Source organism: Poecilia mexicana, unplaced genomic scaffold (genome assembly GCF_051168715.1).
Source record: "Poecilia mexicana isolate PSO_F unplaced genomic scaffold, ASM5116871v1 scaffold_4, whole genome shotgun sequence".
Lineage (NCBI taxonomy): Eukaryota > Metazoa > Chordata > Actinopteri > Cyprinodontiformes > Poeciliidae > Poecilia > Poecilia mexicana.
In genome coordinates this window covers 15,579,197-15,596,810 of record NW_028263373.1, presented here as the reverse complement: position 1 = coordinate 15,596,810, position 17,614 = coordinate 15,579,197, and the positions used below count along the sequence as shown (strand labels likewise).

General features: G+C 36.5%; 1 protein-coding gene across 1 annotated transcript; it reads right to left on the bottom strand.

Moving 5' to 3' along the window:
* Nucleotides 1-1,222: 1,222 nt before the first annotated feature.
* Nucleotides 1,223-17,318, bottom strand: adgrl4 (adhesion G protein-coupled receptor L4). Its single transcript, XM_014996755.2, has 16 exons — nt 16,339-17,318; nt 15,849-15,998; nt 10,806-10,955; nt 10,070-10,219; nt 9,759-9,829; nt 8,673-8,852; nt 7,544-7,727; nt 7,303-7,413; nt 6,517-6,716; nt 4,615-4,794; nt 3,610-3,813; nt 3,191-3,411; nt 2,701-2,767; nt 2,455-2,546; nt 2,087-2,255; nt 1,223-1,927 (listed from the first exon to the last, which is right to left on the bottom strand). Exons 1-16 carry the CDS (start codon nt 16,358-16,360, stop codon nt 1,865-1,867), a joined length of 2,214 nt encoding a protein of 737 aa, XP_014852241.1. The 5' UTR covers nt 16,361-17,318; the 3' UTR covers nt 1,223-1,864.
* Between the last annotated feature and the right edge of the window lie 296 nt (nt 17,319-17,614).

Here is a 17,614-nt window from a genome sequence, read left to right as displayed (position 1 = left end):
TGTGTGTGTGTGTGTGTAGTGAAATATGGTTCATAGTTGCAAGGGAACATATAGAATTGGACGTTTGTTGATTTTCACCTGGTCAAATTGACCCGAACATTGTCTATGTAATATGTAGATATGTAGACGCAGGGGGGTTACAAATGTGTAAAATGAATAAATTTTCAATTTATATGTAGAGTGCTCCTATTAAGACAAATAGAAAAAGTTTCATGCCAAAAAAATACTTCCAACTATTTTTAAAAATGTTTTAAACTTTAAAACGGGCCAATTTGACTTGCAACATAACAGGAGGGTTAATATTAGCCAGAAGAGGGCGCTGAGAGCACCTTTTTGATGCATGTTGACTGAGAACCAAGGAGAGCTTGTATATTATTTAACTTTGCTTTAGTCATAAATTACACTTCAATGCATCATACCATAAGCTGCCCTTATAAAAATAAACAGAACACACAAATTAAGATGAACCCGAAAATTAAAGCTCTTCTGAGCCTCTAAATTTTTATAGACGATAGTTTAATGATGCTCACGTGTGACAGGAATGACATGATTGAAGCTTATAATATGTGTATATTAGCTTCAACCATTTCTGATCACATGGGAAGGATTAACTCAACTTCACAATTTATTATATCTCTGACCAAGGTTTCCTAGTTGGAGGTTTTTCTGTCATAACTCTAATAGCTTTAAACACTCAACCCCACAATTGTATACAAAAAAGAATTAGTCTATGTTGTGTACTTATATATCTACATCTGGATTTTTTTTGGCTCCGATAGGTGTGTGGGAAGTCAGTTAATTTTGGCTAAACGAAACAAAAAAGAAATAAAGAAAATGTCTATACATGAAGTGTTTTGTGGTCCTGCTGCTAAATTTGCATCACATTTTATTCCATCTAAATTAATAACTCTAACATTAAGGTGAGGAGGAAAACATTGACAAAAGTCTTCTTAAAGAACTCTGTACTTAATTTGGCAGTATGTTCAGAGTTACCGTATATCTGGAAGAACCGTTTGCATATTTTTCTTCACTGAAGTCCTGAGGTGCTGCTTTTGAATATAATTTATGTTCAATGTGTTTGAGGTGTAACCAAGATTTTATTTTATTTTTTGTAAAAAGACAGATTATGTTGATCACGGCTGATTTGTAAAATCACTAAAAAGGTAAAACTTCCAATGCATTTATAAAATTAATAAAATTCAAGGCACATCATTTATAAGTCTGCTTTTTAAACGCTTTTATTTATTCTTAATTTGAAAAACAAATCATGTTTTTTATTAAAAAAAATATTATTCTCAAGCATACAGCTTATGATAGTTAAAAAATTCAAAGAATTTGTGACTCAAAAACACGAGTTATGATCCATTCGAGGTTTCTCATCATGTCCAGTAGAGGGAGCTCTTGGCCAATAAAATCAGAACAATGCTATGCTTTGACGGCGTTTGGCAGCAATGTGTACATTGACACATTTCTCTATATGATTTACTAATTAATTATAAAGATGATTAGCAATAAAGAAATTACTTTCAGAAGTAAAGGTGAAAACATGATGTCTAAGAAACAACTTAATAAAAAAAAGTACAACCAGTACTCTTTTAAAACATGTTTTTGCAAAAAAAAAGTTAAAAAAAAAAACTTGTGCAACTGTACTGTATTAAGATTGTGATGTGATCAGATAAAAGCATATATATCATTAGCATTTAGACACAAAACCAAGAATATTTTAAATCTGCAAATGCTACATTCATCAGACATTTGTATTTTCTTCCCAATGATTGAAAAAAAAAAATCACAAGGTATCACGGAGCTGTGCTATCAAATATTATTGTTAAAGTTCAGATGCTTGAGCTTTAGCTGACAGGTTTCATCTTAGGCATTCAAAACAGCAGGGTACATTTTTGAAAAGTCTGTAGTATTCCTCCTGAATCTGAAAGAAAAGCAGAAAAAGGTTTACATCAATGCAACATGTTCACTTAAACACAGAGTTTTGATATGACTCTCCTGTCTTTTTTTTTTCTTCCTGAAAAAGAAAGACAGGGGAAAAGAAAGAAAAAAAACAAACAAAGAACGGATGGAAGAACCTCACCTTTCTGGACAGCACACAAAGGAAGATGAAGATAAACATTCCTTGGAAAGCGTTGGTTATGGTAAACAGATAAGCCGTCAGTGTGGTTTCATGGAGAATATGCAGTACTCCAAAAGTCCAGGTGGCGCCGAGCACAAACAGCAGAGCCATAGCGCCACGGGCGCAGGACCTGACGGGAACATTACTGATTTAACTGGCCTGCACACAGCTGAAAGCTTCCTTTTTTAAAAGTGAAAAAAGAACCTATTTATAATACATCATTCTAACAGGGCTATGCATCCTACTAATCCATCAGCTAAGAACTCTATTTAAGTTTTGTTGTTGTTGTTGTTGTTGTTTTTGACCTACATAAAAATAAATATTCCTACCTGATGTTCTCATAGTGGCTGATTTCAGGCTTTTTCACAGCGGTGTGCCGGTACACCTTGTAGATGATTACTCCAAAGGCCAAAAGATTAACCTTTAGTTTGAAACAAGGGAAACACAACAAACATGAAATGAGTCTAATGAATATTTATCAGAGAAACAACTTATGTTTGTGGAATTAATGTTTCAACATATTCAGTTTATTGCTGATACATCTCTCTCTCTCTCTCTCTCTCTTTTTCTTTTACCAGAATAATTAAACATGCAGGACCGATGAAGCTCCACACAAAGTGATTTTCTGTACTCAGCCAACACCTGAAAAACAAGGTTTGAGAAAATGATATTGGTGCTATTTAAAAATAGCAACAACAAATTGTTTACTGTTTGTATTTTTTTCAATTATTAGTAATTGGGTTAAAAACAATTGTACAGAAAGAGAAACCTCTAAAATAATAAAAAAATAATAAACTGCTTTTATTTTTAAGTATCTTTGTCGTGATTTGCATACATACATATTTGACACGACTAATGTCTAATGTTAACCTTGTCTACCAGATCTAATTTTGGTTACTTGTCATCTAATAATTTTATGCATTTACAGTGCTATAAAAAAAAAAGTCTACATCATTTACAAAAAGCAAATTGCAAGGTTTTTTTTTTTTTTTTTTGCCCCACAAATTTGGTGGAAAAAAACAACAGCAACAAAAAAACACCACAAAATTATTTATTGCTGCTTACACTCTGTCTGTGCCGTAATACTTTGAGCCGAGTGTCGCTGAAATTGCCACCACGACTGCAGGGCTCCCATAGCCGAAGATGTAAAAGTTCCGATGCAGAAAGCCTTTGTTGTAGATGACACCGACGACTATTAAATACAGATGAATGCCCTCAATGCACATCCAGGCGAATGCTGCAAGAAAGAAATAGTGCAGCATCCCTGCAATCACAGAACAGAACAGCTGCAAGGAAGAGACAAGAGACAGAGAGATATTTTACAAATACTGAATGGGGGAGATTTATAAATCTGCAGCGCACTTCCAACATCTAATTTGTGTTTTTATGTGTAGATAAAACAAATAAATAAATAAATAAAATGCAGATGTTATTGCAGGATCGTCAGACAGATGACTATCTCTGCTCCTCAAGTGCCTTCACACCTTGTGTGAGTTCATGTTGATCCCCACAAGGAAGATGAACTCAGCCATAAACAGGCTGCAGCACAGATTCTTGTGTATGGTGGTTCTGGTGCTCTGGATCTCGCTGAAGAACCAGAAGGTGAAGATGCACAAGGACAAACAGATGAGGGAGATGATCATCCCCAGCTGGGTGATCCGGGTCAGGATGGTATTGTGGGCTGCCAGCTGGGAGGCAAATGGAAAAGGAGGTGTTTCATTCGCAGTTTCATGGTATGGTGGAGTTGTAATTTGTTGTATTTTCTGCCTGGAATCGCTTCATATAACATAGATGTAGGCAGAGGTTACCCAGATATGACAGCTTGTAGACATGTTGGATTTATATTGGTTTTAAAATATCAGGAAAAAAAAAAAAAAAAAAAAAAAGCTCTGTTGAATTATTCATTTGAGTTTAAATGCCCTGATTTTGCTTAGTCTGTGTTTTAAAAGAATGTACTTTGTCACAAATTTTTGTTCACATCTGCAATTAAAATTACAGTCATAATAATTATAAAAACCCCTTACTGGTCTAAGACTCCACGGAGTGCAGTAAAACAGTATTGCCTTTGGAGAAACAGCAAGCGGCTTCCTTTTTAGTTAAATTTCTCAATGTTTTAATGTTTCAGGTTTAAGAAGGGCGCTGAAGTGTTGTAGAAAAGCTAATCTGCAGAACATAAAACACTGTACACAAACAATCATACTTAACAAAAATAAAATATATATATATATATATGTATATATATATATATATATATATATATATATGTATATATATATATATATATACATATATATATATATATCAGGCTTCTTAAAGGAAAGGAACTGCCTCTTCAAGTATTTCAAACATTTACTGCTCAACAAAGTCAGAATGAGAAACATCATTTCAAGCCTCCTGGCCTGAAACTCCGGCTGCACTAAACTTAACACTATGAGGACAAATTAAACAGGGAAACCTTTAGTCGTGTATTGAAGAACAACATTACTCACATTAGCTCTTCCAGACGACATGAGGATTGCAAAGTGTGTGAGATGATTGCAGGAGCAGTCGGTTGCGTTGCTGCTAACGTGGAGAGTCTTGCAGCCTTTAGTGGACCAGTGACCCTGCAGGCTGCCCACTTCATACTCCCAGAAGGCACACTTTGTCACATCAACCTTAGTGTTGATGGGCTTTGGGGACAGAGGAGAAGCAGAGCAGGTGTTATGACTCTGGAAGAGGCTGTTTTTATTAGTTTTTCCACTGCGGTGCGTGGTGATGCCACATAAAAACTGATTGTGCAGGTCTCATCAAAATGGCATTGCAGATGAGACTCAGTTTAATGACAATGCACCGTCCGAGTTTTACAGATAATTTCAATGCGTAGCTTTTGGCTTCGATGATTTTATTTTAAATATTACCTCTTTTGTTTTTTTCTCAGTAATATACATTTTGTTAGATTAATATCTAATAAAAAATGTAAATGAGTAAAAATTTGGAACACGTTAATTTCATATGTATTTCTGTTTAAAATACCAAACAAGGAAGGAATGCCACTGAAATTATTGGTTGTTCATCTTTAAAGGCAATTTAAATATAATTTTCCCTCTTTGGCATAAATCAACACCACCTTCATTGGGTTTAAACCTCCAGGGGCCAACAAAAATAATGACATTACTTTTTCATACATTTTAATTATCTAAAAAAGAAAATAGCAGAACATTAACTTTCAGGGTAATTTATCTCATTACACCCAGTTTTTCACCTTTGTTTGTGTTTTACAAGCAAGATGGTCGAGGATGCTAAGTTGAGGTTAAATTTGACTTTAACGTAAATCTTGAAGCCAAGACTGGAGGATGAGAAGTTGTGCAACAAGAGAAATGCAGCCCAATATTAATGTGAGATAAGAAGTGACTAAAACAAGATTAATTTACCTTTCATAAATGTCCAACTGACACAAACATGATGGTTTCAAGTTGCAGAAGTGAAATGTAATGATTTAATTTTTTTTTCACAGGAAAAGTAACACATCACAGGCCTTGAACTACTTAAATACAAATGCAGGAGAGCCTCTCTGACAGAGTGGCAAGTCTGAAAAAAGTTACACTTTGCCTCCCTTGTATTATCAATTCTTTTCTCATTTTGTGTGTGTTTCTGGTTGTTTGCTATATCTTGTTAATTATTTGCACCAGTCAATCATTTGCTGTGTCTCTCCTTGCTTTCTTTGTCTCTTTTTGTTCTTCGTTTGATTTCCTTTGCAGCCGATTTTGATTTTCTTTGTGGTTGTGGTTCATCTTTGTGTTGCCGTTTGTTGTTGTCATTTTGTATTATTCTCGAGCACTTTTGTGGTCTATTTTTGTAAATGTTTCACTTTGATTTCTAGTATTTTTTTTGTTATCATTTTGTCATCTTGTTTCAACATTTCACATCCATTTTTAGTGTTTGTTTCATTTCGAGATGCAGCACTGCAGCCTTTGTCGTTGCAAAGCTTTCGTGTCTTTGTAGTATTTGCCTTTGTAGATGTAATCTCTGTTTCTTAGTGTTTTACCACACTGTGTTACAGTTTTTACGTTATGCTTCATTTTTATTACTTTGGCAGGTCTTAATTCTTTGTTTTCTTTGTTTGTTTTCGTTTGCATTTTAATACAGCTCCGAATCTTTAACACATTACATATTTTATTTTAGGTAATAATTCATGCGATCTTGAACGAGTTTGTCTCCAAACCCTTTTTTTTATGAAGAATAACAAAAACCAGCAAGTCAACATTTTTAGGAAAAAGAGACTCCTCTGTGGCATTCGCTTCATTACTAACAGACTCCACTGGAGTTCACTTTAAAAGGACAGCAGGATATGAGAGGACGGAAATAACAATGTAACTGGCATCAGCACTCTGCTCGTTTTTTTTTTTTTTTACCTCGTTGTGCCTTAGAGTGAAGGTGACATGGTCAAGTTGGTAAACGTCAGCAGGTTTGACTGCTGCTGCCATGACTTGGGAGTTGACAGTGATTTCCCCAGTTCCTGCGTAGCGCGAGTAGTCAGTGACACCTGGGTCGCTGCTCGGCTTCAGGATGTCACTGATGCTGTCATATCGCACAAACACCACTGACACGCTTCCTGATGGACAAAACAAGCAGAAAAAAAGAAAAGACGGAGTGAAACTTACTGTACTGCTCATCAAACTTTTAGCTAGGTGAAGAAAGCCAGTCAGCACCTATAGTTTTATAGTAGAAAATTGGCTCACATTACTCAAGGCTCTCTGGGATAAACTGTGAGAATGACTGTTTTCAATGCGGATCCAAAAACTCATGATCATCATGTCTTTTCAATGATATTTTGAATATTTTGATTTTACATTCCAATTAACTCCTGGGACAGGGACCTTCTGATCTGCATACAGTGTTTCCTTGTCAGTAAATGTGGTTCTAGTGTAAAGGCACTCTAAGTATAGGTCTAAGTAGTAAGAAAATGTATATGTTCAGTTAATTAACCACTTATCAATCTGGAAATAGTAACAAATTAATTTTTAGGCTTTTAGACTACGGCAAATCACACTGAGAGCCATTATCCACAAATGAACAACACATTTAACAAGAATGACGGTGCCAAAAACCAAAAAAATAGAAAAAGCTTGTAAGAGGGAAAATATTTTTTCATGACAGAGTGACTTTCTTCTTCATACGGTGAAAGTTAGCATCTTTACCGCTTTTTTTCTCTGGTTTCATCTTTTGGTTCAGGGTTATGCGATCTCCTCCCATGGAAACAGAAAGTGTAGCCTTTGTTTGAGAGGCATCAAAGGTGAAGAGTTTCAGTTCTGCAGAGGACAAAAGGAATAATGATAATAATAAAAATAGAGTCAGTAATATCTAAATATACACCTGAGGATTAACAGTTTCGTATAAGTGAGAGAATTTTGAGACTCTCTGCAGTCACAGTTGCCTCACCCAATTCAGATGCTTTGATTTGGAGCTCAGTTGGAGTTTTGTGGTTGGAGCCCAACGACAGAGCGCTTTCTTCAACAACATGCAGCAGCTTGGTGATGGTGTGTTCACGCCGCTCCTCTTTCATTCGGTTCCAAGCCACCAGTTCATCCGTCTCCACCAGATTGTTCACTGCTTTCACTAATTTCTGTTTGACAAGAATTTTTATGATATGAGGATGTAATGTTTATTTGTGCTGCAACGTGATTTTTGTTGCGGTTTAAATGCAACAGCCACCTTTATTTTGATTGTAGCTATGAAGAGAGGCAATAAAACCCAGTTTAAAAAATGGGGCCTCCAGATGTTTATGTGTTACATCATGCAATGCAAAGGTATTCCTTAAATGTTCCACATTCTTTCATGTTATTAACACAAATATAACAATGTGAAGTGGAAGAAAATGGATGCATGGTTTACAAAATAAAAGTCTGAAAGGTGTGGCATGTATTTGCATCAAAGTGTGTTTAACGTGATCTATAATGCTGGTTTTCCCCAATACAGAGCAATTTTCACATATACCAGAAAGTACAACCTTGGTCTCATTTCAATGTGGAAGAGTGCCCTCTTCCACATTTGCTGTGTCCTTAACTTGTCTCCTGGGAAACAGCATATGCGACTGACAGCCCATTTACTAAATATGTGACTTCTGAAGGCAATAGGCTTAACTGGATGAAAGCAGAGGGGGCTGAATGCAAAAGCACACTTCAAAATTTAGATTTTCTCCCCAAAAACAGAAATACTGAAAACTATGAATCTTTTACCTTCTGCACCAAAATCAGGCACTACATTTTGCTGATTTTCCACACAAAGGTGCTTGTTTCCTTCGTGATTATTGTCAGTAAAGATAACTACCACAAAAATTGTGTTGACGCTTGTGGCTGTAACACAACAAAATGCGAAAGTTCAAGGGGTTATGAACACCTTTGCAACGCCTCGCTTGCAGTCTCGAATCATCCGGTGATTCGAGACTGCAAGTCTTCATAGAGGGCACATGTAGCAGAAGTTGTTCTTTTAAACCAGTTCAAAACGTGGCTGCTGTTTCGGCACAGCTCCAACTGTTGACTGAGAAACAACAATGGTAAACAGAGCCTACTGAAAGAGTGGAGTTGACGGCAGATGGTTTGGCAGTGTAATCCTTCTCCACAGCAGCCAGTGTTGATGCGGATCGACTCAAGGCCTCAACATATGCGATCACTTCCACTGAGGTAAGTTCACCAGACGTCCTGTTGGCAATTTCTCTCAGCAGGCTTTGTGGCTCCGTGAGGTTGCTCATCTAAAGTGGGAGAGAGAGAGAGAGAGAGAGCTTTTTGACGTCTGAATGCCGTTAAACTTTGAATGACTTCAAATCTTTGCAGTATGTAGAAACTTGCAGATAGCTCGGTAATATATACACACATTTCTGCTGAAGGCTTCTTCGTGAATATCTTTAAATTATATTGCACGGGGTTGTGTGTGTGTGTGTGTGTGTGTGGGGGGGGTGATGTGTGATTTGAACTTAAAGGAATTTTTAACTTATTTTTGTTATCTATAAAATAGCTTGGTTGGTTGGTTTCTGGGAACAAGAAGCTGCTTACTTTTATATTATTTGTGATGAATTTGTATACTCCAAATTGATTTAAAATATATGAATTAGTACACATAAAACAAACATACACAGGTATCTTTAATTAACATATCTACTGATTCAGATGTAGATTGTATAAATTATGATAGTCATACTAAAGTTGTTGATCACATAGCCAGTAATCCTGCAGTAAGCATATAAAGAAGCTTTCTAGTACAGCTGAAATCTGATCTAAAATGTGATAATTTAATTATGTTCATTTTTAAAACCAATTTTCAATTTCAATTATCAATTTCCCATATGTTAGCTTCTTGCAAAACAGTTAATTTGTTCCTTTCACTATACTTGCAGTCAGTCACAATTCAACTCAAGCTGTCTTTAGAATGTGATTTCATGTTTCCAAATGGATGCAGTGTTATTTCTATTGCACAAGCAAGGGTTCGGAGCTGCAGGTTGGAATCGCAGATCATTTTTACATCACAGGGTCTGATGATGCACATTGCAGTGCATAACGTGGCTTTAACTTGTTCTCCCTTGTGTTACTCCTCACTCTGTCCAACAGGGGGCAGCTTTATCATGTCTAGTTTTACTGTCCCTCTACAGAGGGGTACTTACATTTTCGAGTGTTTTGTTAACAGCCTGTGTCATGCATCCAATGTTGTCATGGCAATCTCTTTGGGGATGTTCTGAAAAACAACAATTTTTCTTATGAAAAGATAAGGTTTCAGAAACCATAGCATCAGGTTCCTCAGTTTGCACTCATAAAACCTGAAATTTTCACGATCCGTCAATATGTTTCACAGCAAATCATCAAAGAAAGTTAAAATTATGTTGAAGAAACTAAGAAATAGGATGAAAGAAGATACACATCAAAGGACTGCTGCTGCTGCGTGCCTTTGTACGAGTTCTTGAATTCTCATACCGACCTTTACATCTTGCACCTTTTGCTGGATGAAAGTGTTTATCGCCTGAAGTTGAGATGTAATCACGGTTACAGGAGCAATAGAAAGATCCATTTGTGTTATGGCAACGTGAGTTTGGGCCACAGACCAGTTCTGACTCACATTCATCAACATCTAAAGGAAGCAAATAAGACAGAGGGCTTTAATTAAATGATTGTACTACATTATAAGCAACACCACCGTAGAATAAAACCTGCTTCTAGATCATTTATTTTACATTTCTGTCAGTGACCAATAAACCTCGAAGCAGTGAACTCTTGTAAGCATCCTTTGCAGCTAGATATTCAGAACTCGTCTGCTGCATGTTTCCCTGACATCCGGTTGGATTTCTGCAGGAATTCTTCAGTCTGCAGCTTAACAAAAAAGGTGCTGATTTTTTTCCTGGTGCAAAATAAACAAAACATCTCAGATGGTTTCTCGGGGCAGCAGATGGGAAAGAAGTAGCAAGAGGCTGAAGAGGAAAAAGAAAAAAAATCTCCTCCAACATATTTATCTTCCTCTCTCCAGTGAGAAAAAAAACAGTTCACACATTCATGCAGACCTCACGTCCTTGCAGCTGTGAGGTAACTGCTTTAAAACACATTCGTGTTGGGTACTTGTACTGAGGTCCTCTGACAGTATGGGTTAGTTTAAGCTACAGATCCCTGTGTGAGATTTTATTTTATTTTTTTACACATTTATAAACTTCCCCTGAGATTACCTGTGCATCCAGTGCCGTCATTGGGCTGGAACTGGGCATCTCCAGTCGATTTGTATCCAGGGATGCATGTACAGTAGTAGCTACCCTCTGTGTTTGTGCACTGGCCCCTGTCCCCGCAGATGTTAGTCACATTCTGGCATTCATTGTCATCTGAGGTGAGAAGACAGAGTAGACAATTGGATAATTAGTTACAATTACACAGCGGATTTGTAGGAGGAATGGCAGTGAAATATTTTGGTAAGTTTACAAAGCAGTTTAAAACTGTTTAAGTTCCAAGTGCTTTTCTTTTTCTATTTTGCATTTTTTCCCACATCATAAACTCTCATTTTCAAGTATTGCATTGCAGCTTTCCAGTACAAAATAGCACAAAGAGGTGCACAATTTTGAAATGAAAAAAAAGAAAATGTTTTTCAAAATTATTTTTTGTCAATTAAAATCTAAAACAAGTAAACAGCACCCTATGCTATTTCTGCAATAATAACAACATAATTATTGTTATTATTACTCATAATAATAACAACAATAATTATAATATTGTTATTACACACATTATAAAAGCACATAATTAAAATAATGTGCTTTTAGAAGTCAAGTAATACAGTACATATTTGTGTAATTTAATCCCATATAAACTTTGGAGAAGCTGAAGAGAACTATCGCTCAGGTGGAATAATCTGCTAATAAGACAGCTATTAGCCCAAATCTCCATAAATCGGACTTTCATGGAAGAGTAGGAAGAAGAAATTTACTGTCGAAAAAAATCTTGAAGATATTTGATTTCAATTTTGCCTTAAGCTACGCAGGAGTAAAAGATGTTTTGGTCAAATGAGCTTGAAATGAAACTTTCTCTCTCCCAAACATTTTACTTTATATGACAGAAAACCAGCACAACAGCTCAACTTTAACACACCATCCTCTCTGTTAAACATGGTGGTTGTAGCTCAGGCTGTGGGAATACTTGTCTTCAACTTGAAACCGTTCAGAATTCATTGGACAATGACAACAGCTAAAAACCGGGCAATCCCAGAAATAAAATCTATACGAGGGAGCAAGAATGCTCTAGCAGGACAATGACGCTAAAAATAATCCGAGCTGCAGTGTAATGGGGAACATGTTCGGTCTCTAAGTGTCCAAAGCTGATAGCGACACATTCTAAAAAGATCAAGAGTGGGAGGCAGCTTGACAAATCATTTACTCAGGATGGTTGAACACAAACGTACACCAACCTTCTCAGATTTGTAAAACAAAAAGAAAATCAAGTATCAGTAATAAACCGCTTTATTTCCCACTGGACGTGTCAGCATCTGTACATGTGACATCTCCGCCAAGTTTTTCTCGGCTTCATATTGTAACCAGTAATAATATGGCCAATATGCAACACTTGTCTTTTTCCTCATTAAAAAGCAGTTTTTTTTGACATAGGATTTGCATTTTACTCTGCTGAGATATCCAAATCTTGTTTCTGCCTCTTCCACAGTAAATTAATATCTTACTGTCTGCTGAGCTTTAATGCAACATGACCCGCCGATTACAGTGTGCCTGCTTTTTGACAACAAAAAAAGTGATGGTAATCATTAGTAACTCACAAAAAGCAGCTCATTTTGATATTACTGTTTGAGTCCAAAAATAGCACCATAAATTCCGACAAGCAGAGAATTCAGCCTTTTAAAAAAACGTTAACCTCCAATTAGTCTTAGTTTGAAATGAAGTTTTGGGCTGGCAGCAATATTTACAAATCTTATGATTTGTTTAATTCCAGTTTACTCAAATGACTTCCAAGCATTTGTATTTCTGTTCAGGTGCAAAAAGCAGCCGATGGGCAGCTTGCTGTGGATGTGGTAGCTGCTCACTCATTAGAGAAAGTGCTGCTTCAGCCTTAGTTTCAAACACATCATCCTTGTTGCGCTCCACAGTTTATTGTAAAATGACCTACAGGGACCTGTGCTTTGCCTGGATGTGATGAACACTCTGCTCTTCCACTTCCCTGTACCTTTTGCACAAAACATGTCCGGTAAAGGAAATCCTCTATTCCTCTGGAGGAGGTGACCAACACAAAGATCTCACATGATTTTTGACTCACCCTGATGTGATCACCCCGATGCGACCTGTGTTCATATTCCTTCAACTTCTTAACATTTAGTCAGGATATGAACCTGAATCTTCAGTGTACTTTATTGGGATTTTGTGTTGTAGAGATGGAGTGATACATGATTATGGAATTTAAGGAAAGGGACATGTGGTTTTCAAAGAAATTGGCAAATAAAAATCTGGAAAGTTTTTTTTTTTTTTTTTCCATAAAATATGAAAACCATTTCCTTCCACTTTTCAACTGTGCACCATACTTTAAGAGAGTCTATCACATAAAATCCCCCAAAACACACTTTCAAGATATAATGTGAAAAAAGGCAACTTTTGGATTAATTTTCAATACATCCTTGTTAATTTTTCATAAATTCCTCTACCATCTGAAAAAGGAGAACTGCACAGGCAGCTTGATCTTAGTTTTAAAATTTGTTCCCAGAGGGAATATAAATCGTGGATTGCCTGGTTGGTAAAGAATTCAGAAGCCCATCTCTCTACGTACACTTTGCTCGTGCTTTTGATTTGGTCAGGAAACGGGGCGGAAAAAGTTCCAGCAATTATAAACAGCTCAGAAACATAACAGGAAGAACAATGTCAACCAAAAGGCAGAGCCAGCGATAAATATTTTACCAATAAAGCTGCTTCATGGAGATTGTGTCTCTCCTAGCTGTGCTCAGTCTCTCAAACTTTAAATATGGCATCAAAACTGCATAAAATATGCTTTTTTTTGTATTTGCTAAATACCAGAATGTTAATTGGGATTGTTTTATAGATTGTGATTATCCCTTTCCACAATATCAGTTTACACACAATGGGTTTTCAGTACCTTTACATGATTTAATAATGATGATGATATAATTTCTTCTCTAAGCTTATGTTGGGTTATTTTAAAATATTTAATTTAAATAGAAACAGCCTTGTAAACCACATCTCAAACACACTGCTTCTTGGTGTGACACCAAAACAACTTTTGCCGATAAATCAAACAAGATATTTCAGGACCGGCACAAACTTGGTTCACCTTTGATTACAAGTTGTATTGATGCCAAAATAACAGTAAAAGACATTGTGAATATTTTTGGCAGAACCTGACAGGAAACTGTCCTTGTCTACCATGAAACAAACCCCACAAGTGCTAAAAGGCCACTTGGTGAAGAAGAAGAAATCATTACTGCAAAAACAGAACAAGCCAAATGACAATTTGTAAATACACTCAGGGTGTGATGATACTGAAATGTAAGAGTTCACCATACTGAGTATTGCCACATTTGGAGGGAAATTGGGGAACTTGCAAATATGAGAACACCATTCTAAAATACAACAATGGACTTCAAATGGAAACAACATGTAGAAAGCAAACAATTAAGATATATATTTTTTTATTTCTTTAGTGCATGCATCATAATTCAGTCTTAGTTGCTTTGTAAAAAAAATAAAAATAAAAAAAAAACCTCCAGTGGATATAGGTGGAGGTCTCAACAACCATCTGGGTCACTGACTATTTGACAAACACACCACAGTTTGTGAGACAGAAAGACTGTGTGTCTAACCAGGTGACCAGCAGTGCAGGAGCACCACAGGGGACGGTACTCTGACCATTTCTTTTCACTCTGTACACTTCAGATTTCCAGTACAGGTCAGACTCCAGACATTTGCAGAAGGAAAAGAAAAGAAAAGATTTGGTTAAACTATATTTCCATCATGGGAGAAAGTGGTTGAGGAATATAAAAACATCGGTGTTCCAGTATGAACTGGAGATGCAACAGTAAAGCCATCTACAAGAAAGCACAGAGCAGACTGTACTTCTCAGGTCTGTAAGTCCATCTAGGTTTAATCTCTTCAGAAATCATTTGTTGGCAGAGCAGCATCAGAACCAGGGACTCTAAAAAGACTCAACAACCTGATAAAGAAGGCTGGTTCTGTTCTGGGAATGACTGTGGAACCACTGGAGGTTATGGTGCAAACACAAAATCAAGTCCATATTGGACAACCGTGAACCTCGTCTTCATGAGACTGCGTTATAACAGCAAACTGTCTTCAGTCAGAGGCTGCTTCAGAGTCACTGTAATACAAACAGCTACAGGAGGTCCTCCCTGCCTCCAGTCACAAGCGTCAACAACAACCCTTTGAAGAACCTTGGACAACATTAGTTACAACAACAATTTTCCCTTTAAGATTTCTAAAGAATTTGAATTGAATTTGAAATCAAATGGACATTGGTTCTGAGCACACCATAAAAATGAGTAAGAATGCAGCTGCAGAGCAACAAAGTTGACCTTTTGGAGAGGCCATTATAACGCTCCGGTAATTTGTGGGCGTTATTATGTGAGACAGGAAGTCTACAAACCTGAGTAAGTTACCAGTTCTGTCAGAAAGAATAGACCAAAAACTTGCACTAGCAGCTTGTGGAAAGACAGCAAAACATTTGAGCTAAACTATACAGTTAAACAGGCAATTATACTAAGGAAATCTGTGTAAAACTCTGACTACAAAGACAGTAATAAAAAAATTCTCAACAATTCTGACATTTAGAAAGTAGAAATAACTTTGTTCATCTTAACTGACACAAAACAGAAAATGTTTAGCTTTGCCTAACAGACAGTAAGAACATATATGTTATGTGTCCTTTTATGAAATTTATGCAAATGAAAAGTTTTAACTACATAAGTTAGTATAAAAAAATTGTAGATTTTTCTCTGGTTTAAGATGCTCATAATAAATCTGATTTATGTACATTTTTACAGGTTAAAATTAATCATCAGCAATTGTGATGATGAAAAGTAATTGTTAAATTAAACCACATGTGTGCAAACTGAAAGACTTTTCTGGTATGAACAAAAGAAAAAAAAATGTTCTGACTTCCGAGCCACATATCCGCAACAGATTTACTTGAAAACAACATTTTAAACCCCCTCAAATAAATGGGTGAAGGTCTGTGAGTGTGTGTGTGACTGTGTTCACCGTTGCAAGTTGTTATTCCATCTCCTGTATATCCATAGTTACAAAAGCAGGAGTTGCTTGATCCATCCTGAGGCTTACATGTCGCTTTTGAGTGACAAGAGTCACAAATATCAGAGAGGCTTCCAGCGTCCATTAGACTCCAGAGCCATGCTGTGAAGAGAAATGTATAAAAAGACAATTAACAATTTAAACTCACAAGATTCCCAATCCTTTAGTAATAAAGGATGATGGTTTTTATCTAAAGATGTTTATCTCCAGTGTAACAGAAATTAATTTCCAATGTCTTCTGTGTGGCATTGATTGTCAGTTTACATGGAAGCATAAATATTTATCATAAATTTTAAAGGAAAATGCTAAAATGTATTTTCTTTAAAGTAAGCTCAAGTACAAGTCACGACTGAAACTACTTATGAATAACAACATTATGACTTAGTTATTGAAGCTTTGTTTTAGATCTATGTTATGCTACAAAACAAGGAAGCTCACTTACCTGCGAAAAATAGAAGTTTCATTGGTGACTTGAGCAGAGACTCGATACTTGACTTTGGGACTGGATTATTCTTTCAGTCCAGAAGGCAGCGGCCCGCCTGGTGACGTAGACCGTTTCCTTGCATCAGTTTTCCTGTTTCCCTAAACCTGGCCCTTCCTGTCCTGATCTTTAATCTGCTTTCAAAAACAAGCATCCTGACCCCTTTTACCAACCGGTTGTCTACAAAGACTGTTTTATGACTTTACGTTAGCCTACAAATAAGCAGAAAACATTCTCCTGACACTTAATCGCATTTTTGTGGAGTTATTTGCAGCTCGACTTTGCATTGCCATTTTGGTACCTTCCTTCTCATTGTTCTCATTGGAACACATACAGAAGGCTATGTAAACATGGGTCAAAACAACACAGACTGGGTTCACTGAAGGACGACCCCCCCCCTCCCTTCCGCAAAAAGACGGTTTACAAATTTACACACGCACACATTCCAGCGCGTCCAGAGTGTCTTTCAGTGTCTGTTTCAGTGTTTCTTAGACAAAGGATTGGATATCTGCCTTTCTTTTACCCTCTAACTGCTGAAGCAAGCTAAAAAAAAAGAAAAAAAAGAGAAAAAAACAAACAGCGACCAAAATTTCAGCTTCTATTTTCAGTTTTATAGGGTTATTGTTGGGCTGATAAAAAGAAAACAAATTGAAAAAGGAGATACTGATTGGGGCAAGTCTGGACTTATCGCTGGTCAAATTCTAATTTATATTCAAAGACTTTTCTTTGACGGTTTCTCTTTTATAAGGTCTGGCCTTTTAACACATTTCTCTTTAAAACAGCAATCCATTGAAGAAGCTGTGTTCTATTAATGAAGCCATTTGACGACTACGCAGTGTGCCGCATTCACATTTACAAACACACTGCCTTAAAACGTGATTTATTCCTATGTCCAAGGCCCGAGTAATTGTGGGATTGTATAAAATGGCAATATAAACAGAATTTGCAGACCCTTTGTGCTGTGGTCACATTCAGAGTGTGTCTTTGAAGATAAGTGATAAAGCACTGCTTTCTATTTTTTGCTTCTTTGACATTTGTCATGGACTAATGACTCTTTTCTCTGTCAAGAAAATGAGCAGGGCTCTGTGCTATTTAGTTCTGGTAGGCTTCTGACCCATCAGAACAAAGTTTTTTTCCTCAACAGTAAAAGGTTATTTCTATGGCAAATATTTCCAATTCTGTAATTCCAGTCAATCCATCAATACTGTAAATTGCTGTTTCAGTGGAGAATCCAACT

Excerpts from the sequence above, each read along its gene's own strand:
- adgrl4 (XM_014996755.2), bottom strand. The coding sequence starts at position 16,360 with ATGAAACTTCTATTTTTCGCAG. Across the intron at positions 4,795-6,516 it reads TCACTCTAAGGCACAACGAG|CCCATCAACACTAAGGTTGA; the intron begins GTAAAAAAAAAA and ends CTGTCCCCAAAG. Across the intron at positions 2,768-3,190 it reads TATTACGGCACAGACAGAGT|GTGTTGGCTGAGTACAGAAA; the intron begins GTAAGCAGCAAT and ends CTTGTTTTTCAG.